We start from the raw sequence: 28,000 nt of genomic DNA on the forward strand, positions 1-28,000 counted from the left end.
GACACGCTGCCATTCAGATGGGAATGCATCTAACTGCAATCACAGACGCCAGTGGGCGGGGAAAGCCGTGCATATGCATAAAGGTAAATGAGTGGCCCCGAAAATGAACGAGAGGCCTGGAAGCAGTTAGCACTTGCTCCTATCCCTTCTACCCCCATTTTAAATCGCTGGATTCTTATCCCCATAGACTTATAGGGGGACTGGCATCTGGCCAGATAGCTGGGTTCAACCCCGGGCCAGATAACCGTGTTTTTGTAGCAACGTTTTATTCCATGTCCCTAATAATAATTTTGGGGCATATTTATTTATTTGTCTGGGAGTCAGTAAGGAGATATTAACCCTCCGCAGATTTATTTTTGCTTTTGTTTTCCTCTCTGCTTTCAAAGATTTATACATTTTTCTCTCAACAGATGAAGCAGGGTTTTTTGGTAACTATTTTTTTTGTACAGTTACAATTTTCTTTTAATTTTGTTTCCATATTCTGAGAGACACAACTTTATTTTATTACTGTTCAGTCAATGGAAGTTGTACGAGTGCTTGTTTTTGCAAGATGAGACTTTATTTGTATCAAAACAGACAGAAATTATTTTTTAAGGCAGTATATCAATATTTTTCCAGCAGATCTACCTTCATTAAATTTTTTAAAAGCACTAATTTTACTAAGGATACTTAAAATCACAAATTCATCCAACACCTTGAGTAAATACACACAAACAACAAAACACAAATTTGGACTCAATGAAGCCACATAGAGGGCCTCTTCAAACACGGAGTTATGGAAATCTTAGTATCGTCTGTCTATGGAAGCTGCCCCTAATCTCCATCACTAAATTAGATTCAGGCAGATTAGACTAATAGATAATAATTCATAATAGTCACCTATCTTAGATATATTCACAGCAGCCTCTCCAAATTGTTTTCATTGATAGTGATCAAACTTTCCATAGACATAATCCACAAAGAGTCCAGACTGGGAGATTAGGGGCAGCTTCCAAGGGATAGCCGCCGTGGAATGGGGGCACCATTTGAACCTTAAGGTACCGTCACACTAAGCAACTTACCAGCGATCCCAACAACGATAGGGATCGCTGGTAAGTTGCTAGGAGGTTGCTGGTGAGATGTCACACTGCGACGCTCCAGCGATCCCACCAGCAACCTGACCTGGCAGGGATCGCTGGAGCGTGGCTACACGAGTTGCTGGTGAGCTCACCAGCAACCAGTGACCAGCGCCCAGCGCCACGTGGAAGATGCTGCGCTTGGTAACTAAGGTAAATATCGGGTAACCAACCCAATATTTACCTTGGTTACCACCGCACGGAGCTACACGTGCAGAGAGCAGGGAGCAGCGCACACTGAGCGCTGGCTCCCTGCTCTCCTAGTTACAGCACACATCGGGTTAATTACCCGATGTGTGCTGCAGCTAAATGTGCACAGAGCAGGGAGCAGCGCACACTGCTTAGCGCTGGCTCCCTGCTCTCCTAGTTACAGCACACATCGGGTTAATTAACCCGATGTGTCCTGCAGCTACATGTGCACAGAGCAGGAGCCGGCACTGACAGAGCGGCAGACGCTGGTATCAAAGGTAAATATCGGGTAACCAAGGACAGGGCTTCTTGGTTACCCGATGTTTACATTGGTTACCAGCCTCCGCAGAAGCCGGCTCCTGCTGCCTGCACATTTAGTTGTTGCTGTCTCACTGTCACACACAGCGATCTGTGCTTCACAGCGGGACAGCAACAACTAAAAAATGGCCCAGGACATTCAGCAACAACCAACGACCTCACAGCAGGGGCCAGGTTGTTGCTGGATGTCACACACAGCAACATCGCTAGCAACGTCACAAAAGTTGTTCGTTAGCAGCGATGTTGCTAGCGATGTTGCTTAGTGTGACGGGGCCTTTAGGGTGCGTGTAACGTAAGTTATATCTCCATTGATAGGTAGCGGACAGATTTGGTTTAGGGTGCATTTAGATCTTTTTGCCCCAACATAGACAGACGATACTAAGATTTCCATAATAACTCAGTGTTTGGAGAGGCCCTCTATGTGGCTTCATTGAGTCCAAATTTGTGTTTTGTTGTTTGTATGTCTTTACTCACGGTGTGGGATGAATTTGTGATTTTAAGTATCCTTAATAAAATTAGTGCTTTTAAAAAATGTAATGAAGGTAGATCTACTTTATTTGTATCATATCACTTTTTGATCCCGTTTTTGAGGAGGTGTGATAAGAAAAAGGAGAAGATGCTGACTTTTTTTTTTATTATACATTCTCCAAACAGTATAAATAAATATGGTGTTTAATTTGTCCAAATTAAATATAGGTCATGAACGGGTTAAAGCAAGAAAAAAAAAAAAAATCTTCAATCCGAAAAAGGTATGTTAAAAAAAAAAAAAAAACAAAACCACACAGTGTGAACAACACCCTGTACCCAAGGATATCTGAAACCATTAAAAATATGTGCAATTGAAAGGCAGCGAGATTTGTACTATACTTATACCCCGGTAAGGCAATATATGGAGCACAGATACAATAAATATTATGGGCTATATTGCCTTGCTGCAATATTTTTATTTATTAACAATATATAATAATATGTCAATTTGTAAACTGTTCTACCAACTCCATTGATATTGTATTGAATTCTTCCTCTGAGAAGAGATAACTCTTTACAATACTGATGACAGACTCCTCAGTTAGAGTATTGAAATCCTCCTCATTCTTGAAGGGCAAGTGACCGGCAAGTTCACAAAGTGCCACGTTGAAAGCAGCCTCCTCTTTGGCACCAAAACAGGACTTTCTTGCCCATATGACCACACGGATCCCTTCCCTTTGGCACGTAGTGCTTGCTGGATTGCTACCTCTGGTCATAAACATATTGTGTGCAATGTTTCGATTTACAAAATAATCCGTAACTTGGCATATTCTCTGGGAGACAGACACCAAGTCTTTCCCCTCAGTGTAAAAAAAGAAACCTGGAGCTGGAAAATTAGTTAGTTGGTAAAAATTAATTTGGGGGCACAGGGGTTTGTTTTGTACTGACTCAATCAGTAGCTCTTCGTCTAGATAGAATCCATGTAAATGTAAGTGGTTTATAGACGCAAAGCCACCGAGGCTGTTAAATCCAATTCTAAACCCCGGGTGACCACTGAGAAGTATGGATTCTAATCCAAGCAATGTCAGATCTGGGGTCAAAATCTGAGTCAAACACAATGATGGGTCTGGTATAAGCAAAACATGTCCAAATTCAAGAGGGCTTACATTAATGACCACTAGGGTGCGGCTATGCTTTCTGCCTAGATCCATAGATGCTCCACTAGACATCTCAGATCTAACCATCTGAAACAGAATCTCATCATGCTTCATCTTATTGAAATTGAATTGGCTTGGGTTGAATTTCTCTTGGATGCTCTTTATGTCCTGAGGCTTCCTCCTCTCTATGCCCCTCTTGACATTAAGCTGTGCCACATACTTCACAGAACCAGGTAATATTTTGGTTTGTAAACTCCAGAGTGGATACCGGAAGAGACCCTGCTCCATCTTTTCCAGCCATTTGGACTGCAGCGCTTGATCAAATGCAGAAATAAAACTTTTGTCCTCTACATATGTTCTCCTTTTCGGCCAAGTGATCCCCGACAAGATAAAGTCTTTTTCTGTGTAGCTATATTCTTCCATTATGGCTCCATTGAAAACAGATGGATGTTTAAAATCCATGGTTCTAGTTGTGTCCATTACCTTCAGTATGTGCACATATGTATGGACCCTGAAAAACAAACAATTATTTCATTACATGTGGTCTCTGAAGCTAGCCATAACTGCAGGCATTTCCAGTGCAACTGAAGACAATGTCGTCTCTAAACATAAAAACAAACAAAACTCCAGTATTAAAAGGGAATCTGTCATCAAGTATGTGTTATGTAATCTGAGGGAAGTATGAGGTAAGAGCTGACACACTGATTTCAGGGATGTGTCACTTATTAGGCTGTGTGCTGTTGTATCACCAGGAGATCATCATTGCCTAGACTTGGTATAGCGTGTGCCTGCTAGACTGATCACACTCCTTCCTCTGATAAGCAGCTCACTGTCACTGCACAATGTATACAGAAAGCTGTGGTGTGGGTGGTGTTACCTTTTTGAGCTCTGCTACATGCTAAATCTAAGAACTCCGATTGTGTCACAACTTCTGCGCCAATAACACCCAGTAAACAAAGTGATGCATTGTTGGAATCAGGGTCTCTTTTCCTACATTATTCTCCTGTCAGATGAGGTAGCAAAAACTGGTGACAGATTCCCTTTAATTGCCCATGATTAATAACATAGTTCACTTTTGTGCTATAATCCCTATCATAGCCACAACTAAGTAGATAGATCGGTGGTGGTCTACCCCCACCCTGATACTGAAGGCCTATACAAAAGAATTGTATATTTTCATTGTATATTATATCTATATGATACTGGTTTATTTTGCACACTTGCCGGCTTGTGTTTTCCCATTGTGCATCCTGTCCCATTACTCCCTCAAGTGACACACGAGCACCCGGCCATCAACATGATGTAAAGGAGAATGTGATTCATCAGACCAGGAAACCTTCTTCCCTTGCTCTATGGCTCAGTTTAGCTTTGCTCTTGTTTGGACTACTTACAGGTATTAACCACTTGGGATCACCAGCTTTAGAGAGGTAGACCTCTTCTCTTACTTTAAAACTGAGCTCATGGTACTCCTAACTAAAAAAAAAACATGTACTCACCAAGAAACCCTTGCTGCTCCTCTGTACTGTTGCCAGTGTCAAATGCTGGCCTCCTGGTTTCTGCTTTAGGCCTCTTTCACATGTACGTGCCTCCGGTACGTGTTTGGCAGTTTTCTCACGTACCGGAGACATGTACACCTAGGTATCCCTATGGTTTTGGACACACGTAAGTATTTGCGCACGGAACGTGTGTCCGTTCCGTACATACGTGTGTTTCTCATGCCGACATGTCCGTTTTCTCTCCGGCATCACGGGTGTCACACAGAACGCAAACGTGTCATACGTAATGCAAACGGACCACACGGATGTGTTCCGTGTGACACGCACCGGAGAGAAGACGTGTCTGTGAGAAAAAAACAACACATCACTCACCTTCTCCTGCCCTGCTGTCTCTGCCGCTGCTGTCACTTGCTGCCGACCGCCGCTCATTATGCTAATTGAATATTCACTTCACTGCGGCCGGTAGCAACAGCAGTGGGGAGTGGCAGGACCGGAGACCGAAGATCAGCACCACGGACAGCGACGCCAGGGACAGGTGAGCAGAAAGTTCCCGTTCTCCGTGTGTTATCACGGATAACACACGTAGCCCATAAACACGGCTCACAGAGGGCAAAACGCACCTCTGACACGTCCATGAAAAACGTGCGTGGTTTTTCACGAACGTGTGAAAGAGGCCTTAGATGGAGTGCATCAGGTGACTGCTACAGCCAATCAGTGGTCACAGATTCACTGCAGCGGTCACATTCTATCCAAAAAGGGAAGAAGAGCTGGGAGACTGTTTCTTATGGCTACGATGGAACATGAAGCAGCAAGACTGAGTGGTAAACGTCAGCCTTAAGGAGAAGCTGTGGAAGTCTTTTAGGTGTTGCTGCTTTTTTATTTTAGAACCACCATGAACCCATTTTTATACTAAGTAGCCACCTGTCTTTAATATAATCGATGTTTAGTGTCTACGGAGTGGAATTAGCAATTTCTACATTCCTATTTTATTTTAAAGCACCACTTTTTTTTTTCACCGATGTAGCAGTGCTTTTTAATGTAAGCTCCCCACCTTCCATCTTTTTAATGCTTTACCGACTCCGCTCTGGACCCGCGGCACCATCTTGTGCCTGTAGTTTGTAACTGGCTGGAAGTCAGAAGCTACGTCACAAGTGCTCAATGCATCTCTATGAGGCCAGAATGAGGCTCCCTTAGTGAGGCATTGAAGAGTGACTAATCAAATAAACAAAAAAAGTTCAGCCTGCCATTCACCATACGACCTTTCATCCAGGTGAACGGAAAGAAAGGAGGGCAGTCCACCTCCACAGGAAAATCCAAATACAAAGAAGGAATTCCAACCTGCAGTCCAATCTTCAATTTAAATAAATCATCCTTTTATTGGAAACATGTTAAAATATACATGTGTAGATAGAAAATGCTTACGCGTTTCAGGTCATGGTGACCCTTACTCATAGGGTGGCTCTATGAGTAAGGGTCACCATGACCTGAAACGCATAAGGATTTTCTATCTATACATGTATATTTTAACATGTTTCCAATAAAAGGATGTTTTATTTAAATTGAAGATTGGACTGGAGGTGCTGAAATTCCTTCTTTTTAATTGAAGAGTGACCTCCCCGCCGTACTCCATGAAACACTGGAGCTGCTGGAAGATCACAAGTCGCCAAAGACCAACCAGCGCACCAATGAAAACAGATGAAGGTGGCGAAAGGTGAGTATACGACAGGACTCAGGGGATTAGATTTAAAGCACCGCTCCAGCAGTGCAATAAAAATATAAAAAATTGCTGTAGTGGTGCTTTAAATATTCATGTAAAGTAACTTAATCCAATCAGTCACATAGGAGAATTCAGGCCAGCTTAACATGTGTATAAATAATAATCAGTTTCATCCACAAAAGTCAAACGATCTTTCCTCAATTGTCATATGCATGCAATACGTTTTTTACAGCAGCAGTTAGGCTGCTTTAACATATCAGTTTTATCAGTTTTTTGCAATCAGGCACAATCCGGCACTTTGCAGAAAAAAAACATCGGGTTTTTTTGCCGCCGGGTGCGGTTTTTATTCATAGCCTTTTATTAGCACCGGATTGGGCTGCATTTACTCGTTTTTCTTCTGGTTTTTGCCGGTTCTGGCAAAAAACGTCACTTCGGCGGCCGCACAGAGGAACATTTTTTTGCCAGCGGCAAAACACTGCATAGCGCCGGGAGCGGCATGGTGCATAATGAAAGTCTATGCACGCCGAATCCAGTGGCATGCATCAAACGCCGGAAGCATGTACCGGATTCGGTTTTTACTTCTGAGCATGCCCAGAAGTGATAAATTCATTGCTTGTCAGAAAATCAATCACTCACTCACCAATCATCGTCGCGGCGCTGCACGGCTGTCACACTGCTGGCGGCTTCTCCTGATTTGAAAATGCCGGCTGCTCATTATTCAATCTCGTATTCACTGCTTTCCCCGCCCACCGGCGCCTTTTGATTGGTTGCAGGCAGACACGCCCCCACGATGAGTGACAGCTGTCTCACTGCAACCAATCACAGCCGCCAGTGGGCGGGTCTATTTCTTGCAGTAAAAATAAATAAATAATAAAAAAACCGACGTGCGGTCCCCACCAATTTTGATACCAGCCAGGATAAAGCCACACGGCTGAAGGCTGGTATTCTCAGGATGATGAGCGCCACGTTATGGGGAGCCCACCACCCTAACAATATCAGCCAGCAGCCGCCCGGAATTGCCACATCCATTAGATGCGGCAGTCCCGGGACTCTACCCAGCTCTTCCCGAATTTCCCTGGTGCGGTGGCAAACGGGGTAATAAGGGGATAATCATGGCAGGCGTCTATGAGACACCCCCAATGATTAACCTGTAAGTGAAAGTAAATAAACACACACACCCAAAAAAATACTTTATTTGGAATAAGACAAAAAAACACCCTCTTTCACCATTTTATTAAAATCCCCAAATACCCCTCCAGGTCCGACGTAATCCACAGAGGTCCCACGACACTTTCAGCTCTGCTACATGAAGCTGACAGGAGCGGCAGTAGAACACCGCCGCTCCTCGGAGCTCCACGCAGCAACTGAAGTGAATCGCGCTGTCAGCGGTGACGTCACTGAGGTAGTGCCAGTGTGTGCGGTGATGGGTGGGTAGTGCCGGTGTGTGCGGTGATGTTGCGTGCAGTAGTACAGGGGTGTGTGGAGATGATGCATGCGGTAGTGCCTGCGTGTGCCGTGATGGTGCGTGCGGTAGTGCAGGGGTGTGCGGTGATGATGCGTGCGGTAGTGCAGGGGTGTGCGGTGATGATGCGTGCGGTAGTGCAGGGGTGTGCGGTGATGATGCGTGCGGTAGTGCAGGGGTGTGCGGTGATGATGCGTGCGGTAGTGCAGGGGTGTGCGGTGATGATGCGTGCGGTAGTGCAGGGGTGTGTGGTGATGATACGTGCGGTAGTGCAGGGGTGTGTGGTGATGATGCGTGCGGTAGTGCAGGGGTGTGTGGTGATGATGCATGCGGTAGTGCAGGGGTGTGTGGTGATGATGCGTGCGGTAGTGCAGGGGTGTGCAGTGATGATGCGTGCGGTAGTACCTGCTTGTGCGTCATGACGGGGGCGATAGTGCTGGTGTTTGTGCAGGGATGATGGGGTCTCTTTCAGCATAAAAATAAAAAAAACGGATCCATTTTTTAACGGATCCATCGCATCAGTGTTTACACAATCTGAGACGGATCCGTTGCATCAGGCACAAACCGGATAGTGCCTGATTGCAAAAAAACTGATGTGTGAAAGCAGCCTTAGGGTACTTTCACACACCCGGATTTTTGCTCTGCGGCACAATACGGCGTTCTGCAGAAAAACCGCAACCGGCTTTTGTAACGCCGATTGCGGTTTTTTTTTGCATTGACTTACATTAGTGCCGCATTGTGCCGCAGGGGCTTGCGTTCGGTCCGGTTTTTGCCGCATGCGGCAGATGTAGCCGATGCGGCGGCCGGATCGAACGTTCCCTGCAACGTTTTTTGTTCCGGCAAAAAAACACCGCATCGCGCCGCATCCGGCCGCTGCGGCACATTTTTCAATGCATCCCTATGGAGGCCGGATGCGGCGCGATGCGGAAAAAAACGCATCCGGTTGCCGCATGCGGTATTTTCCACTGCGCATGCTCAGTAGCATGCCGCAACCGGAAAAAACCGGACCGGCCGCATGTAAAAACTTATGCAAAGGATGCGGTGTTTTCACCGCATCCGTTGCATAGTTTTCACAGCCGGATTGAGCCGCAGGGCTCAAACCGGATGTGTGAAAGTAGCCTTAATAATTTACAACACTGCCCCCCTCCCATTCTCTTCTCCGTACCTGCCCCCCCCCCCCCCCCTTCCTCCCGGTCCCCTCTTCCCCTGCTGCCCACCTCCTCCTCCTCACCTGCCGTCTCCCCGTCCCCCCCCCCTCACCTGACGATGCCATCTCCCCTTCCTCACCTGACGACTCCTCCTCTGCTGTCTCCCCGTCATCTGCTGCCCCCGATTCCCTCCCCCCTCATCTAACACCCCCACTTACCTTCTCCTCCATCCTGGCCCCCCTCACCAGCCGCCCCGGCTCCTTCCTCCATCCCTCTCCCCTATGATCTGCTGCCCCTGTTCCCTCCCTCATCATCACTTGCCGCCCCTCGTTCCCTCCTCCATCCCATCCCCCCTCACCTGCCGCCCCTGGTTTCCTTCTCTCCCCCCCCTCACCTGCCGCCCTTGGTTCCCTCCTCCATCCCACCCCCCCTCATCTGCACCCCTCGGCTCCCTCCTCACCTCTCCCCCCCCTCACCTGCCGCCCCTCGTTCCCTCCTCCATCCCACCCCCCCTCATCTGCACCCCTCGGCTCCCTCCTCACCTCTCCCCCCCTCACCTGCCGCCCCTCGTTCCCTCCTCCATCCCACTCCCCCTCCCGTGCACCCCTCGGCTGCCTCCTCACCTCTCCCCCCCTCACCTGCCGCCCCTCGTTCCCTCCTCCATCCCCCTCCCCCTCCCGTGCACCCCTCGGCTCCCTCCTCGCCTCTCGTCCCCTCGCTTCTCACCTGCAGCCTGTCCCCTGTCTCTGTCACACGCCGGCCGGTCACTGACACTTCCTGGTGAGACCATACCAACTAGAAGCAGCTGTAGGGGTGTGCCAGCGCTTCTACACCCTACATCTCCCCCGGTCTCCAGTAGTCGGTATACAGATCTCAGCAAATAATTTTATAGTCTTCTAAATAAAGCACAGCCAACACATTACTCAGGACAGAGCTCAAAACTTACAAGAGAAAAGTAAGAAGACAGTAACCCTCCCGTCTATGTGGTGGATACGGCCGCTCCTCCACATGGCACGGCACATAGCACGGAGGGCCGCGTTTGTTTCCTCCGTTCTCGTCACTGACGTGTCATTACCATCACCTCCTTCTGATAATGACACACTCCATCGTGCCGTGATGGCCACGCCCATGTATGGGTTTGGGGGCGGAGTTATATGGAATATGCAAATGAGGCGTCTCCCAGTATCAGGTGGTGACGCAGAGGCGGAAGTTTTGCTGCAGTTTCCAAGAGTCCGAGGGGAGAAGTTGGGGTCCGGGGTGAGACGTGGAGGAAGCGCGGCCATTATGGGGGGAGCTCCCAGCCAGCTGTCCAAACAGCTCCTGAACGAGTACCAGGTGGGTGACCCCGAGCAGGCTGCGCGCTGTATGGGGGGAGAGAAGCGAGTCCCCGGTCTGTGCTGCCGGCCACTAATGACACTTAAAGGGGCTTTCCAGAAATGACCCCGTGCGGCGGCTCCTGTCCCTGCACCCTAATGTCTATGTGTCCCCATAATCCTGGGATGATCTGATCACACAGGATTGTTTTTATAAGGAGGACCTGTTACTTGCTGTAATCTTAATCCACACTGTGTGCAGAATTATTAGGCAAGTTGTATTTTAGAGGATTTTTTTATTATTGATCAACAACTATGTTCTCAATCAACCCAAAAGACTCAAATATCAAAGCTTAATATTTTTGGAAGTTGGAGTGGGTTTTTTTTTTAGATTTGGCCATCTTAGGAGGATATCGGTTTGTGCAGGTAACTATTACTGTGCAGAATTATTAGGCAACTTAATAAAAACCAAATATATCTCACTTGTTTATTTTCACCAGGTAAACCAATATAACTGCACAGGATTTAGAAATAAACATTTCTGACATGCAAAAACAATACCCAAAAATTAGTGACCAATATAGCCACCATTCTTTATGATGACACTCAACAGCCTACCATCCATAGATTCTGTCAGTTCCTTGGTCTGTTTACAATCAACATTGCGTGCAGCAGCCACCACAGCCTCCCAGACACTGCTCCGAGAGGTGTACTGTTTTCCCTCCCTGTAGATCTCACATTTTATGAGGGACCACAGGTTCTCTATGGGGTTCAGATCAGGTGAACAAGGGGGCCATGTCATTATTATTTCATCTTTTAGACCTTTACTGGCCAGCCACGCTGTGGAGTAGTTGGATGCATGTGATGGAGCATTGTCCTGCATGAAAATAATGTTTTTCTTGAACAATACTGACTTCTTCCTGTACCACTGCTTGAAGAAGTTGTCTTCCAGAAACTGGCAGCACATCTGGGAGTTGAGCTTCACTCCATCCTCAACCCAAAAAGGTCCCGCAAGTTCATCTTTGATGATACCAGCCCATACCAGTATCCCACCTCCACCATGCTGGCGTCTGAGTCGGAGTGGAGCTCTCTGCCCTTTACTGATCAGCCTCTGGCCCATCCATCTGGCCCATCAAGAGTCACTCATTTCATCAGTCCATATAAACTTTGAAAAATCAGTCTTAAGATATTTCTTGGCCCAGTCTTGACATTTTATCTTATGTTTCTTGTTCAGAGGTAGTCGTTTTTCAGTCTTCCTTACCTTGGCCATGTCTCTGATTATGGCACACCTTGTGCTTTTTGATACTCCAGTAAGGTTGCAGCTCTGAAATATGGCCAAACTGGAGGCAAATGGCATCTTGGCAGCTTCACACTTGATTTTCCTCAATTCGTGGGCAATTATTTTGCGCCTTTTTGCCCAACACGCTTCTTGCCACCCTGTTGGCTATTTGCCATGATACGTTTGATTGTTCGGTGATCACGCTTCAAAAGTTTGGCAATTTCAAGACTGCTGCATCCCTCTGCAAGACATCTCACAATTTTGGACTTTTCAGAGCCCGTCAAATCTCTCTTCTGACCCATTTTGCCAAAGGAAAGGAAGTTGCCTAATAATTAAGCACATCTTATATAGGGTGTTGATGTCATTACACCACACCCCTCCTCATTACAGAGATGCACATCACCTGATTTACTTAATTGGTAGTTGGCTCTTAAGCCTATACAGCTTGGAGTAGGACAACATGTATAAAAAGTATCATGTGATCAAAATACTCATTTGCCTAATAATTCTGCACACAGTGTATATCACTCTCTATCCCTGGTGTAAGTGCCGCTGTTCTCCTGAATGTGGCGCTCTTTTTTTCCCCTGCGCCTCTCTATTCCTGAGATATGGTCCTCTCTTCCCTGTCTGTAAATCCATGTCTTGTTTGCCAAGTTGTGTGGTTATAAACCCTTCTCGGGGGGGCTTCTTAAAGGGGTTGTCTACAACTTGGACAACCCCCTACTCTTTCCTCTTGTCCGTCCCTGTAAAAATAAATAATCCTATACTCTTCTTCACTGCGTCCGCACTTCCAGTGCTGTCTAAAGCTGCCTTCCCGGGGCCCACGTGACATTGTTATGACAAGCGGGCCCTGCAACCAATCAGTGTCCAGCGTCTATCTCCCGCCTTCAGACATTTGATCAGGATGTGTGCGCTGCGCTGACTTCCTGCTCAAATGTCCGAAGGTGCGGAGAAAGAAGCCGGAGCTGATTGGTTGCGGGGCTCACTTGTCATAACAATGTCATGTGGGGCCCCGGAATGCGGCTTTCGACATCGCTGGAACCGCGGTTGCACTGGAGGCGAGTATAGGTTTATTTTTCTGGGGGCGAATAAGGGGAATGATAAGGGGTTGTCCAAGTAGTAGACAACCCCTTTAAAGATCACACCCACTTGGCTATCAAGATTAGGTTCATATACAGAGAGGATGTCTCCGTATCTCCGTAATGGATAGGCGTAGGAACAGCGGCATGTACCTGGTAGAGCAATTCCATATTATGGTGGGGACAGGTCCTCTCTAAAGCTGGTGTCACACTAAACGACAGCGACAACGACGTCGCTGTTACGTCACCATTTTCGGTGACGTAACAGCGACCTTGTAAGTCGCTGTTATGATCGCTGCTTAGCTGTCAAACACAGCAGAAGCAGCGATCATAAGGTCGCTGTGCTACATGTTCAGAGAGCAGGGAGCCGCGCTTAGCGCTGGCTCCTTGCTCTCCTGCAGCACACATCGGGTTAATTAACCCGATGTGTGCTGCAGCTACATGTCACAGTGCAGAGAGCAGGGAGCCGCGCGCACTGCTTAGCGCTGGCTCCTTGCTCTCCTTGCTACAGTATACATCGGGTTAATTACCCGATGCATACTGCAGCCACATGTCACAGTGCAGGAGCCGGCACTGGCAGCAAGAGCGGAGGCTGGTAACCAGCGTAAACATCGGGTAACCAGGGAAAGGTCTTCCCTTGGTTACCCGATGTTTACGCTGGTTACAGCTTACCGCAGCTGCCAGTGCCGGCTCCTGATCGCTTCATTTCGTCGCTCTCTCGCTGTCACACACAGCGATGTGTGTGTCACAGCGGGAGAGTGACGACCAAAAAATGAAGCTGGACATTCAGCAACGACCGGCGACCTCACAGCAGGGGCCAGGTCGTTGCTGGATGTCACACACAGCGACAGCGACGGGACGTCGCTGCAACGTCACAGAAAATGGTGACGTAGCAGCGACGTCGTTGTCGTCGTCGTTATGTGTGACACCAGCTTTAGGCTTTGTTCACACAGTGCATCTTTTCAAACCACAAAGATACAGCGTGTTTGGCCCCAAAAATCGCACCCGCAGCAAAAACGCATGCATTTTTATTGCATTTTGTCCAATGCGTTTTTTAAGTCAAATCTATTGACTGGAAGGTCTCCAAAACCCTGGAAAAACACAAAAAGAATTGACATGCTGCATCTTCAAAAACGCAGACAGAGAAAGATGCCCAGTGTAGATGGCAAAATAGAAATCTCAGACTTTGCTGGGAGGACATGCATGTATTTAGGTGCATCATTGTGACCTCAAAAATGCAGCAAAAGATGCCCTGTGTGAACATAGCCTAAGGGATTTCATAGGCTGCGCTCACATCAGCGGTATTTTGCCGCAAAACCGGATCCGTCACAAATGCGTTTCAGTTCAATTAATTTCCAATGGGATCGTGGCAAGATATGATCACATGCGGTGCTGTATGACGCACGCAACCGCACGTGACCGCATCTTACTGCGATCCCATTGGAAATGAATTGAAATGCATTTGTGACGGATCCGGTTTTGCGGCACAATACCGCTGATGTGAGCGTTTATAGAGAGATGTTTTATACTGCAGATGACTTTGCCGCATATTTCAAAGATAAGATCGACCAAACAAGGCAAATCTACGCTGCTCAATCACATAATCCCCTTTCATCTCTATTCATGAACGCACCAATCAAAAAGTCATTCTAATTTAGAAAAACTATTGTTATCCTGTTTTCTGCAAAGCGTGACTCCACAGCACCAATCACCATCGTTTGTTGGTAATTTTTGCCAATTCAATGTTTGTTTTTTTTTGTTTTTTTTTTTCGTTTCGGAAAGAAATAATCAGTTGGCGCCAAATCAGGAGAAAATGGCAGGTGATCGGCAGTTTCAAAGCCGATCTCATTGTGTATTTGCTGGGCATTATCATGCACAAAACAAGACGGCTTTAGAAGATCCAACCTTTACCAGACAGGGTTAACTTTTCTCTTAGTCACAATTTCAAAATAACATAACCTATTTTTAGTAAAACTTAATTAAGGCAAAGTTAAAGGGAATCTGTCACCAGGTTTTTGCTCTCCCATCTGAGAGCAGCATAATGTAGAGACAGAGACCCTGATTCCAGTGATGTGTCACTTACTGAGCTGTTTGCTGTCATTTAGGTAAAATCAATGTTTTCTCTGCTGCAGATCTAGCAGTTATTTATTTGTCGAATTTATATGCTGCACCTCTCCAAAGACTCAGAGCGGCTCACAACATAACAATACTGGAAATACTGTCCCCATTGGGGCTCACAATCTAGAGTCCCTATCTGTATGTCTTTAGACTGTGGGAAGAAACCCACGCAAACACAGGGAGAACATACAAACTTGCAGATGGTGTCCATGGTGGGATTTGAACCCAGGACCCCAGCGCTGTAAGACTGAAGTGCTAACCACTGAGCCACTGTGAAGTTATACAGAGCTCATGAATATGCCGGACTACCTGACAGCACACCAAGTAGCCTGTAATGATGATCTCCTGCTGATTAAACAGTGATTTTATCACACTAATCAGCTGAGTAAGTGACACATTGCTGGAATCAGGATCTCTGCCCCTACATAATGCTGCTTTCAGATTACGTGGCAAAAACCTGGTGACAAATTCCCTTTAATACTTGTTTCCAAAGCAACAGAATTTGTTTTTGCTAAAATACTCAAGACATCTTCGCATCGGATATAATCTAGTCTTTTCATTGTGTCTAGACTACTGTATTGCCCTGTACAGGAATGTCTCACTGACATCAATTCTCTTTTGTTCCCTTCTAGGAGCTGACATATCTGACAAAACAGGAAATCCTGCTGTACGTGTGTAATATACCATCTGGGATATGTGCATAACTGCCATAGAGTTCCTAGGAAAATGGAATTAGTGAAATGGTGATAGGAGCTTTGGGAAACCTCAAAGAAAGGGTTGTACATTAATAACCATAGGACATAGGCACTCCGATCACAGAAAGTGATGACTTGTTGCTATAATTTGTCATCACTTTCTGACTGCTGGGACCCCCCAGTCCTGAAGATGAAGGCAGCATGGTGGTGGTCTTTCCCTGCCCTCTGGCTGTGCTAGGCCAAAATAGAAAGATCTTTATTCCTCTAATCAAAATGTATAAAAATAGGAACTTGTTTTTTTTATCATTCTGCAAAAAATGGCGTGCGATAAATCCTGGTCAGATGTACAAGTATTAGGCTACCAATGATCATATTACACCAAGTCTTGCACACAGTTCATACAAATACATAAGCTGCAAAGTCCTAATGATGTTGGCAATGTATATAATGAATACATAATGTTCAAAACTACATACAAACTAGAAGAGATCACACGAGGCTGCCTGAGGTGCGTTTCACCGTCGCTTTCTCTGCGGCTTCATTTGCCTGTATGCCCAGGATCACCACCTGAAAAGTACTAACATAGTATGTTTGAACTGTATTGAGATTCCTGACTGAATCCTGTAATTCGGGGGCTCAGGTGGAGTTATACATGCACTGCATTAACTCAATGTGAACAGGACCTAACCTGGTGCTTTGTTAGCTGACCCTATGTGTCATGGAAATAATTTCCCTATTGTTACATCAGTACATAAGCAGTGTGCAAAAACAAAACATATATTGGTAGCCTGTTCTTAGATTAGGACATAAGTACCAGATTGATTACAGTAGATGGTAGGAGTCTGACATTCCCAGCAAAAGCTGTATGCAGCCCATGGGACCGAATATTCCCAGTACAGCGCGGTGTGACTACTATATCAAACTGGGCATAGACACATAGGGATAAAGATAATTTCTCAATATGATCATAATTATCTACATTAGAATCCCCATATCTACTGGTGTAATGTGGAATATACTCCAAACTCACTACTATACTGTGTACATCTGGACGCAGCAAGAGCTGCACACATCTAAGTGTTGGGGGTACTGGGCTTTGTACCCCCTCCATTTTGATATAGATGACCTATCCAGAGGATAAATAATCAGTATGTAAATCCAAGAAATATTCAAACTGAGTGTAATAAAATGTGTTAAACACTACCTTTAGGCTTTGTGCGCACTAGAGCTTTTTACCCGCGGATTTACCCGCGGATTTGCCGCGGAAATTTCTTGAGAAATGTCTGCAATCTTTGTGCAGACATTTCCCAGCAAATTCTATGGTAAAAAAAAAAAGCTGTGCGCACTGGTGCGGATTTTTCTCCAAGAAATTTCCTTGAAGAATTTCTCGAGAAACTTTCTTGAGAAAATGAACATGTCCATTATTTCCGCATGTACCCTGCGGATTTCGGCAGTACAGCCTGCAAAAATCCGCAGGGAACCACCCGCGGGCAAATCGCGGCTAATCCGCGGCAAATCCGTATGCGGATTTGGTGCGGATTTTTTCCGGAGGTCCGGAAATCTTTCTCTCCCAGAAGTTTCTCAAGAAATTTTCTTGAGAAACTTCTCATTTCTAGTGCGCACATAGCCTAAATATGGGGTGTATCAGCCCAAACTGCCAGAGTAATGGAAGTACATAGCCTTGTATGTGCCTATAACAATTACACCTTTAGTAATCTAATTATTGCCCCCATTCTGCAGAAACTGGAGTGTAAGCAGACATGCTAATTAGGTGCTGGGTGCACCCTTGATGGGGCCAAGAAGCTCAGTGCACCTGCACCTTTCTGCCCATTGGCTTTGCCAGCCTCCATCTCCCTCACTGGTGATTGACATCTTGGTATGAGCGCACTGTATGCAGAGAAAGCTGCGGCTAGGCAGAGCTGTCAATAATCTCCGAGGGAAGTGGTAATGTGTAAATACTGAGGACACAATGGTGGCCTGCACTGATCCACCATCCTCCTGGCCTCACCCATTGGTGCCAATGTTTGCAGAGTGCACTTTCCAGCACTGCACTTTGTCTTATGTCCGTATCAGATTACTTATTTAGTTTCCTTGTTTTCCAAATGTGATTCTGGTTACTCAGTTGTACGAATACTGAGATTGTTTCTGGTTGTCACTAAGCGATGGAGCATTAGATATGCCATACACTACACATTAACTAGGACAAGGAAACCATTAAATAGAATTCCTGTTCTGTGAGAGGTTTTTCAAATGATCTCAGACACTCTTTTTATTCTTTTTCTGTCCGTTTCTCGGTAACGGCTAATATACGGCCATTGAACCTCATGGCGGTTGTCATCTCCTTTCTTTGAGCTATGAACAAGAATTCTACACAGTGATCCAACCACATCCATATATTGCTTCATAACTATGTACATGTTTGTCTAGATAAATGACACTTTTTTTCACATTGCACCAAGTTATACGCTAGCGTGAGCGAACCCTATAATCAGCAGTGGGATAATCATTCTCCAGTTTCCAGCACTGCCGGTAAATGTCCGATTTTTCCGAGTTTAGATACGGTGAGCACTTATCTCTACCGGTGATTTTCCTGTTCCATGCAGCATATTTGGCTGTCTGGCCACTAGTGGGTGATCAATGCATTCATTTTGGAAATTCTGAGAGTCAGGATCTCGCACACTGAGCAATGCGCTGCCGCCGTTATATATATATTACAAGACTTCTAACATTTTTCACGTTGTAATTGAACTTCACAGTTTTGCTGCGGTAGAACAAAAAATATTTCACGCATCTATCAGCAAGATCTTTCACAGTAAATCGTGCCATTTTATATTATTTATACCGCTTGATAATTACATCCGTTGTTTCCATCTCTTCCTAAAGTGCTCATAAAAGATTCAGTGAAATGATACAGAAAGAAAACAGAAGCAACATTGAATCTGCCAGAGTCCCCAAGGAGAAGTTTCTCACTTTGCCTGAATTAAAGGTAATTGCGTTTTCTGTGGAAGTAAATGCAGTCTGATCATGAAATACTCACTATCCAGTATAATGTAACGCAGCTCCCAAAAAATCTAATATTGAATTGAACAATTAGATTGAAAATGATCATTATTTTTCCTGAGAGCCGCTGCCTTTCAGTCATGCAGATGTGGCCAGAGCAATTATAGTCTCCACTGAGAGTGGCAGCTGTAAGCACGCCCGGCACTGACTGACAGCTATCTCTGTAGTGCATCAGTAAGGGTGCGGGCCCACGATCAGTGGTCACAGCGTTTTGGACACAGCATGTTTCAGCTGCGTCCAAAACGCTGCGATGTACAAGCATGGTGGATAGGATTTCTAGAACTCCTATGCCAACTATGCGTGTACTGCCCGCAGCGTAAACTGACCTGCGGTGTAGCTTTCCGAGCCGCAAGCATGTCAATTCTTTGCTGTGGAGTCGCAACCATTTCTTTGTCGCTCCATTGGGAGACCCAGACAATTGGGGGGTATAGCTTCTGCCTCCGGAGGCCACACAAAGTATTACACTTAAAAAGTGTAACCCCTCCCCTCTGCCTATACACCCTCCCGTGCATCACGGGCTCCTCAGTTTTATGCTTTGTGTGGAATGAGGCACACATCCACTCATGCATTCTCATATTAGTTATATCGGTTGGAAGAAAAGTGGGCCCCCACGGGGCCCCCGGCATGTTCCCTTCTCACCCCACTACGTCGGCGGTGTTGTTAAGGTTGAAGTACCCATTGCGGGTACAAAGGCCGGAGCCTCATGCCGTTTTCCTTCACCATCCCTTAGCGGCTCTGGGAAAAGTGGGATCCTGACCGGTCATCCATTTACTGGGACCGTGCTCCCTCCGCAGCCCCTGTGGGAATCTGCCGGACAGGAGTCTATTCATCCTCAGGGACCGGGCCCTGCATCTCTAAGGTACTCTGTGTCCCCATGGGGGCTGTGCACGGAGCGCCTTCATCCCGGACGCTGCAGCAGCTGCTAATTTGTGAAGACCGGCGGACTTCCGCGCCGACCGCGCCTGCTTGTCGGCCGCGGTCTTAAATTTAGTCCCCGGCTTCATTGCGGCCTAGTAGCAAAACTCCCGCCCCCGGGCCTGTCTGTCAGGGGTAAGGGCGGGACTGCCGACCTGACGTCGGATGTGAGGGCTGGAGCATCCTGTATGTTTCCTTCCCCCTCACTGATCACTGTGGGGACCCCAGATTCCCGCACTTTTCTAGCACCGCCCACGGCTCCACTCCTCCCCAGAGAGCTCCGGCAGCCATTTTTTTGGCATTCTGCCGGTGGAGGATTACTAGGAAAGAGCTCTGCAACTCTGGGAGACCTAAGGCAGGGAATCTGGAGGACACACGCTCCGCTTCTTAGCGGTCGGTAAGCCACACCGGTCACCCGGTGCTGGTCCCCTTAGGGTGCCGGAATAGATACACTATATATATATATATATATATATATATATATATATATATATATATATATATATATATATATATAATATATAATATATATAAATCACTGAGGGTATATGGGAAAAGGTATATAGCCCGACCGAACAGAAATAAATATATATATATATATATATATATATATATATATATATATATATATATATATATATATTTCTGTTCGGTCGGGCTATATACCTTTTCCCATATACCCTCAGTGATCACTCTCCTAGGAGACAACAGCATGTCGTCCACAAGGAGCAAGGGTGCCAAGGCACAGGGTTATTTTGCGACCTGTACCTCTTGTGCGGCTATGTTACCTGCGGGTTCCACCTACCCTCACTGTGAGCAATGCTCGACCCCTGTTTTGCTTGCTCAGCCGGAGCCTCGGTCACTAGTGGGCCCCTCGGCTCAGGTAGACCCCCCTGCTCCCCCTGTCCAGGCGGCAGGGACAGAGTTTGCCGTTTTTGCTGAGAAACTCTCTGAGTCACTTTCACAATCCATGGCTCAGTCTATGGACAAATGGTCTGCCAAGCTGCTTGAAGCTTTGCAGTCCAGACCGGTCCTTACACTGGCCCCGGGCCCTGTTGGATCGTCGCCTCCAGGCCCCTCTCTGTCCGTGCCGCAGCGCGCTCCCAGGGGGGGCCCTAGGTCTCACGTGGAGGACTCCTGCCCGGACCACAGTCCCAGACCGGCTAAGCGGGCTCGCTGGGAATCTTCCCCGACTTCTTCACGCTGCTCGGGTTCCCAGCTTTAGGACTCTCTGGAGGACGAGGCGGACGACGAGGCGGACGTCGCAGCTCAGGGCTCTGACCCTGACGTTGCTCTCAATCTTGATACACCTGAAGGGGACGCCATAGTAAATGACCTTATCTCGTCCATCAACCAGGTGTTAGATCTATCTCCCCCGCCGCCACCTGTAGAGGAGTCGACTTCTCAGCAGGAGAAACACCAGTTTCGGTTCCCTAAACGTACACGGAGTGCGTTTTTCGATCACTCTAACTTCAGAGATGCTGTCCAGAAGCCCAGAGCGGTTCCGGACAAGCGCTTTACTAAGTGCCTTACTGACACACGTTACCCCTTCCCCTCTGACGTAGTTAAGGGTTGGGCTCAATGTCCCAAGGTGGATCCTCCAGTCTCTAGATTGGCGGCTAGATCTGTGGTATCGGTTGCAGATGGCTCATCGCTAAAAGATGCCACTGACAGGCAGATAGAGCTCCTGGTGAAATCCATCTATGAAGCCACGGGCGCGTCTTTTGCCCCGGCTTTTGCAGCCGTGTGGGCACTCCAAGTTATCTCAGCTTGTCTGGCTGAGATTAATGCGGTCACACGTAATTCTGCTCCGCAGGTTGCGTCTTTGACTTCTCAGGCGTCAGCTTTTTCTTCCTACGCCATGAACGCAGTTCTAGACTCTGCTAGCCGTACAGCGGTGGCATCCGCTAATTCTGTGGCAGTCCGCAGGGCCATGTGGCTGCGCGAATGGAAGGCACACTCGGCTTCCAAGAGGTTCTTAACCGGTTTGCCGTTTTCTGGCGACCGATTATTTGGCGAACGATTGGATGAGATTATTAAGGAATCCAAGGGAAAGGACTCCTCCTTACCCCAGTCCAAACCAAAGAGACCTCAGCAACGGAAAATACAATCGAGGTTTCGGTCCTTTCGTCCCTCCGCCAAGCCCCAATCCTCTTCATCCAGCAGGCCGGAGAAAGGCCAGAGGAACTCCTATGCGTGGCGGGCTAAGTCACGCCCCCAAAAACCCGCCGGAGGCAATGCCTCCAAGGCGGCCTCTTCATGACTCTCGGCATCCCCGAACCGCATCCTCGGTCGGTGGCAGGCTCTCCCGCTTTTGCGACGCCTGGTGGCCACATGTTCAAGACCGATGGGTGAGAGACATTCTGTCTCACGGTTACAGGATAGAGTTCAGCTCTCGTCCTCCGACTTGTTTCTTCCGAACCTCTCCGCCCCCCGCGCGGGCCGATGCACTTTTTCAGGCGGTGGACCCTCTGAAGACAGGAGTTGTGATCCCTGTCCCCCCCCAGGAACATGGTCGCGGCTTTTACTCCAACTTGTTCGTGGTGCCAAAGAAGGACGGTTCATTCCGTCCCGTTCTGGACCTCAAACTACTCAACAGACATGTGAGCACCAGACGGTTTCGGATGGAATCTCTCCGCTCGGTCATCGCATCGATGTCACAAGGAGACTTCCTAGCATCGATCGACATCAAGGATGCTTATCTCCATGTGCCGATCGCACCCGAACATCAACGCTTTTTGCGTTTCGCCATCGGGGACGAACACCTTCAGTTCGTGGCATTGCCTTTCGGCCTGGCGACAGCCCCACGGGTTTTCACCAAAGTCATGGCATCCGTTGTGGCGGTCCTACACTCTCAGGGCCACTCGATGATTCCCTACTTAGACGACCTTCTAGTCAGGGCACCTTCTCAGATGGCGTGTCAAAACAGCCTTACCGTCGCTCTGGCGACTCTCCAGCAGTTCGGGTGGATCATCAACTTCCCAAAGTCCAAGTTGACACCGACCCAATCACTGACTTACCTAGGGATGGAGTTTCATACACAGTCAGCGGTAGTCATGCTACCGCTGAACAAACAGCTTTCTCTGCAGGCAGGGGTGCAATCTCTTCTTCGGGGTCAGTCACACCCCTTGAGGCGCCTCATGCACTTCCTGGGGAAGATGGTGGCAGTGATGGAGGCAGTGCCCGTCGCGCAATTCCATCTGCGGCCACTCCAGTGGGACATTCTCCGCAAATGGGACAGGAGGTCGACTTCCCTCGACAGGAACGTCTCTCTTTCCCTTGCAACCAAGACGTCACTTCAGTGGTGGCTCCTTCCCAACTCTCTGTCGCAGGGAAAATCCTTCCTACCCCCAACCTGGGCTGTGGTCACCACGGACGCGAGCCTGTCAGGGTGGGGGGCGGTTTTTCTCCACCACAGGGCTCAGGGAACCTGGACTCCGATAGAGTCATCCCTTCAGATCAATATTCTGGAGATAAGGGCAGTGTATCTAGCCCTATTGGCTTTTCATCGGTTGCTGGAGGGCAGGCAGATCCGTATCCAGTCGCACAACGCCACTGCCGTCGCATACATCAACCACCAAGGCGGCACTCGCAGTCGTCAAGCCTTCCAGGAAGTCCGGCGGATTCTGCAGTGGGTGGAAGCCACAGCTTCCACCATCTCCGCAGTTCACATCCCGGGCGTAGAAAACTGGGAAGCAGATTTTCTCAGTCGTCAGGGCATGGACGCGGGGGAATGGTCTCTTCACCCAGACGTGTTGCGAGAGATCTGTCGCCGCTGGGGAACGCCGGACGTCGATCTCATGGCGTCACGGCACAACAACAAAGTCCCGGCATTCATGGCCCGGTCCCAAGATCACAGAGCTCTGGCGGCGGACGCATTAGTTCAGGATTGGTCGCGTTTTCTACTGCCTTATGTATTTCCTCCTCTGGCGATGCTGCCCAGAGTGTTGCGCAAGATCAGGTCCGACTGCCGTCGCGCCATTCTCGTCGCTCCAGATTGGCCGAGGCGGTCGTGGTACCCGGTTCTGTGGCATCTCACGGTGGGTCAACCGTGGGCGCTCCCAGACCGCCCAGACTTGCTGTCACAAGGGCCGTTTTTCCATCTGAATTCTGCGGCCCTCAACCTGACTGTGTGGCCATTGAGTCCTGGCTCCTAGCGTCGTCAGGGTTATCTCAGGATGTCATTGCCACCATGAGACAGGCCAGGAAACCAACGTCCGCCAAGATCTATTACAGGTCTTGGAGGATCTTCTTATCCTGGTGTTCTGATAATGGTTTTACTCCCTGGCCTTTTGCCTTACCCACTTTTCTTTCATTCCCTCAATCCGGAATGGACAAGGGTTTGTCACTCGGTTCTCTCAAGGGACAAGTATCGGCGCTCTCCGTATTTTCTTTATCGTTCCTTATGGGAGACCCAAACCATGGCGGCGGTGCTGTTAAGGTTGACTTCAGGGCAGGAGCCCTTCATGCCGCGCTCCTTCACCATCCCTTAGGGGCTCTGGCTTGAAGTTAGAGCCAACACGGTTCTCACTGCCTTGCAGGAGACCGGCCTCCATCCGCAGCCCTTTTGCAGGACCCTGCTGGACGGAGCACTGAACCCCCACCCCACCCAGGGCCTGGGCCCTGCGTCTCAAAGCTAAGTATAGAGACGTTATTCAGAGGGTCCTTCTGCAATGTGGGGCACTTTTATTGGGGGGGACAGTGATGTACTTTAATAATGCTGCTTTTTACTGTGTTTCCGGCCGGTTCCACGGTTTTTACTGAGAGCCGCGCCGATGATGCCTGATTGTCGGCCGCATGCATAACTCTAGGCCCCGGCTTCAGCCGCGGCCTAGTTTCGTTTCGTTCCCCTGCATGTCAGTCTTTATTATAGAACCTCCTCCTCAGCAGCATGTCTCACACTAGGAGCAAGGCTCCAAGGCTCTACATACTCTGCATGCAAGCTCGTATTGCAGACCCACACTGTAATGCCTGTTCTAATGTGGTGGTGCCTCAGCCTGGAGTCTCCCCAGGCTGCACCCCCGGCTTGGGTAGCATCTTTTTCCAATGCTATTTCCCAGTCCTTTGCAGACTCCATTGGACAGTTGTCTCGGACGCTGCTAAGCATGCATCAGCCCCCTTCTCAGGGTGCCTCTGCTGCTCCAGCTCGCTCTGCAGAGCTCACAGAGTCTGTTTCACCTAATCCCAGACCCCGTCCTCCTAAACGGAGACGCAGGGACTCCTCTCCTTCCTCGTCCCACGGCTTTGCCTCACGGGCCGAGTCACAAGGCGAGGAGGATGCCCTTATTGTGGGCTCAGACGCTTCGTCTATGTACCCCATTGATACCGATGGTGATGCAGATGTTAGCGTTTTGATAGCGTCCATTAACTCCGTTCTGGACCTTAACCCTCCAGTGTCAGAAGAACAGGCTTCTCGGGTAGAAAAACACCAGTTTATCTCACCTAAGAGAGCAGGCCACTGTGACTAAACCCAGGGCCTGTCCTGACAAACGCTTTAAGCGTACTTCTGACTTACTGGGGGCTCGGACGCTCTCCATGTACCCTGTTGATCTGTCCGAAAGTGACGCAGATGCTAATGATTTGATTGCGTCCATTATATTTGTACTGGACCTCAATCCGCCTGTTTCAGGGGAGCACCCCTCTTTGGCAGACAAGCATCAGTATACCTTGCCGAGGAGTACAAGGAGTGTGTTCCTTATCCACTCCAGCATTCAGGTCACTGTGACCAAGCCCAGAGCCTGTCCTGACAGACGCTTCCCAGAGCGTGGTTCTGATGACTGTTTCCCCTTTCCACCAATGGTGGTCAAGGAGTGGGCTCATTCACCAAGGGTGATCTAGACTTTCAGCCCGGACAGTTGTATCAGTGGCTGACGGCTCCTCTCTGAGGATCCCACTGTCCGCCAGGTTGTCCTTCTGGCCAAATGTATATATGAGGCGGCAGGGGCCTCATTCTCCCCATCTTTTCCAGCAGTGCGGGCTCTCAAAGCCATCTCTGCTTCTCGGGAGGAGATGCATTCCCTCACCAGGGCCTTTATGCCCGAATTGGTTGCCTTAACTTCCAGGCTTCAGTCTTTTCATCCTATAGCTGGAGACTGTCACCGCACTGCGGTGGCCTCGGCTACTTCCCTCGCTATCCGCAGGTTCCTGTGGCTTCGAGAGTGGAAGGCAGAGGCTTCTTAAGAAGTTCCTTGCTGGACTCCCTTTTGCTGGGACCAGTCTATTCGGTGAACAACTGGATGAAATTATTAAGGAAGCTTTTGGCAGGAAGAGTACTTCCATGCCACAACCCAGGAAACCTTCCAGGGCAGGAACCAGTCGAGGTTTCGTTCCCTTCGTTTCCTCTAACTGGTCGTCCTCTAAGCCCTCGGCCTCGTCCACTAACTCAGCCAAGGTCCGTAAACCAACTGGCGCATGAAGCCGCGTCCTAAGTCGGCAGGAGCTGCTGCCACCAGGGCAGCCTCCTCTTGATTATCTGGCCGCGCCAGTAACGTACTTGGTCGGTGGCAGGCTATCCCTCTTGGGCGACGTGTGGTTGCGACACGTCTTCGATCAGTGGGTGTGGGTTTCCCTCTCCCACGGCTACAAAACAGATTTTTTTCTGACAACTCCCCCCTGCTCCAAGGCCGCCGCCTTCTCACAGGCCGTGGCATTCTTGCAGGCCAATGGAGTAATTGTACCAGTTCCCGACTGGGAACGGTTCTGAGATTTCTACTCAAATCTCTTCCTAGTCCCCGAAAAGGACGGTGCTTTCCGACCTGGATCTCAAAGCTTCTCAACAAGCATGTTCAGGTGCGGCAATTTTGCAGAAATCTCTGCGATCAGTCAATGACTCAAGGAGATTTCTTAGCATCCATCGACATCAGAGATGTCTCTCTGCTTGTGCCATTCGCAGTTTCCCACCAGCGTTGGCTACGTTTTGTAATCGGAGAGGAACATTTCCAATCGTGGCTCTCCCCTTGGGTTAGCCACGGCCCCTCGTGTATTCACCAGTTGCGGTTCTGCTCCTCCAGGGGTTGGTAGTGATTCCTTACCTGGACGCCCTTCTAGTCAGGGCTTCATCCAGTGCAGACTGTCAGCGCTCACTCTCAGCGGAGTGTCTCGCTCGCTCTCAGCGGAGTGTCTCGCTCGCTCTCAGCGGAGTGTCTCGCTCGCTCTCAGCGGAGTGTCTCGCTCGCTCTCAGCGGAGTGTCTCGCTCGCTCTCAGCGGAGTGTCTCGCTCGCCCTCAGCGGAGTGTCTCGCTCGCCCTCAGCGGAGTGTCTCGCTCGCCCTCAGCGGAGTGTCTCGCTCGCCCTCAGCGGAGTGTCTCGCTCGCCCTCAGCGGAGTGTCTCGCTCGCCCTCAGCGGAGTGTCTCGCTCGCCCTCAGCGGAGTGTCTCGCTCGCCCTCAGCGGAGTGTCTCGCTCGCCCTCAGCGGAGTGTCTCGCTCGCCCTCGCCACGCTTCCAAGTCCACTCTGACCCCGACCCAGGAACTTACGTACCTGGGGATGCAATTCGAGACTCTGCTGGCACTTGTGAAGCTGCCCTTAGTCCAACAGCAGTCTCTTCATCTGGCGGTCCGCTCTCTGCTGAGGCTCCGCCGTCATTCCATCAGGCACCTCATGCAGGTGCTGGGTCAGATGGTGGCGTCAATAGAAGCGGTTCCCCTTGCCAGTTCCATCTGCGTCCCCTGCAGCTGGACATTTTCCGCTGTTGGGGCAAGGGACTTCTTCCTTGCACAGACTGGTGGCTCTGTCGCCACAGACCAGGAGCTCTCTTTAAGTGGTGGCTTCGGCCCCTCTCTCTGTACCAGGGACGCTCCTTTCTGGCCCCGTCCTGGGTGATTCTCACCACGGATGCCAGTCTATCCGGCTGGGGAGCAGTTTCTCCACCACCGAGCACAGGGCACTTGGACTCCGTCCGAATCAGCCCTCTCGATCAATGTGCTAGAAATCAGGGCTGTAGTCCTTGGACTCGCAGCCGCCTAGCAATGTTGGAAGTTCAACATATCCTTCAGTGGACGGAGGACTCCAAGTCCACCATATCCGCAGTCCACATCCCAGGCGCAGAAAACTGGGAGGCAGATTATCTCAGCCGTCAAACCGTGGACAGCGGCGGGTGAGCCCTGCATCCGGCAGTGTTCCGGTCAATTTAGCAGGCAGGGCATTCCGGAAGTGGATCTAATGGCATCCCGGCACAACAACAAGGTCCCGGTTTACGTGGCTCGCTCCCACGATCCTCAGGCCTTGGCAGCGGACGCGCTGGTTCCAGATTGGTCCCAGTTCCGTCTGGCCTACGTGTTTCCCCCTCTAACTCTCTTGCCCAGAGTCCTGCGCAAGATCAAAATGGAGGGCCGTCGGGTCGTACTCATCGCCCCAGGCCCAGGCGAGCTTGGTTCCCAGACCTGCTCTGTCTGTTCGTAGAGGTGCTGTGGCATCTCCCGGACCGGCCAGACGTTCTCTCAGAGGGTCCGTTTTCCACAACAATTCTGCGG

At 49.0% G+C, this 28,000-nt stretch overlaps 2 protein-coding genes across 3 annotated transcripts in view; one reads left to right on the top strand and one right to left on the bottom strand.

The window, feature by feature from the left end:
- Window positions 1–2,123: 2,123 nt before the first annotated feature.
- Window positions 2,124–10,173, bottom strand: GDPGP1 (GDP-D-glucose phosphorylase 1). Of its 2 annotated transcripts, none has more exons than XM_075345905.1 (2): window positions 10,017–10,173; window positions 2,124–3,758 (listed from the first exon to the last, which is right to left on the bottom strand). In XM_075345905.1, exon 2 carries the CDS (start codon window positions 3,725–3,727, stop codon window positions 2,594–2,596), a length of 1,134 nt encoding a protein of 377 aa, XP_075202020.1. In that variant the 5' UTR covers window positions 3,728–3,758; window positions 10,017–10,173; the 3' UTR covers window positions 2,124–2,593. The 2 variants fall into 2 exon arrangements, with proteins under 2 accessions (XP_075202020.1, XP_075202021.1); XM_075345906.1 differs by lacking the exon at window positions 10,017–10,173 and adding an exon at window positions 9,797–9,861.
- Window positions 10,172–28,000, top strand: part of CIB1 (calcium and integrin binding 1) — a 35,843-nt gene continuing 18,014 nt past the window's right edge. Inside the window, exons 1-3 of the mRNA XM_075345907.1 lie at window positions 10,172–10,405; window positions 15,492–15,526; window positions 18,438–18,540. Coding sequence (XP_075202022.1) covers window positions 10,187–10,405; window positions 15,492–15,526; window positions 18,438–18,540 — 357 coding nt within the window. The 5' untranslated portion in view covers window positions 10,172–10,186. The remainder of the gene's footprint in view (window positions 10,406–15,491; window positions 15,527–18,437; window positions 18,541–28,000) is intronic.

This window comes from Anomaloglossus baeobatrachus, chromosome 4, assembly GCF_048569485.1.
Source record: "Anomaloglossus baeobatrachus isolate aAnoBae1 chromosome 4, aAnoBae1.hap1, whole genome shotgun sequence".
NCBI classification, from domain to species: Eukaryota; Metazoa; Chordata; class Amphibia; order Anura; family Aromobatidae; genus Anomaloglossus; species Anomaloglossus baeobatrachus.

Coding starts and splice junctions, on each gene's coding strand:
- GDPGP1 (XM_075345905.1), bottom strand. CDS start 3,727: ATGGACACAACTAGAACCATGGATTTTAAACATCCATCTGTTTTCAAT.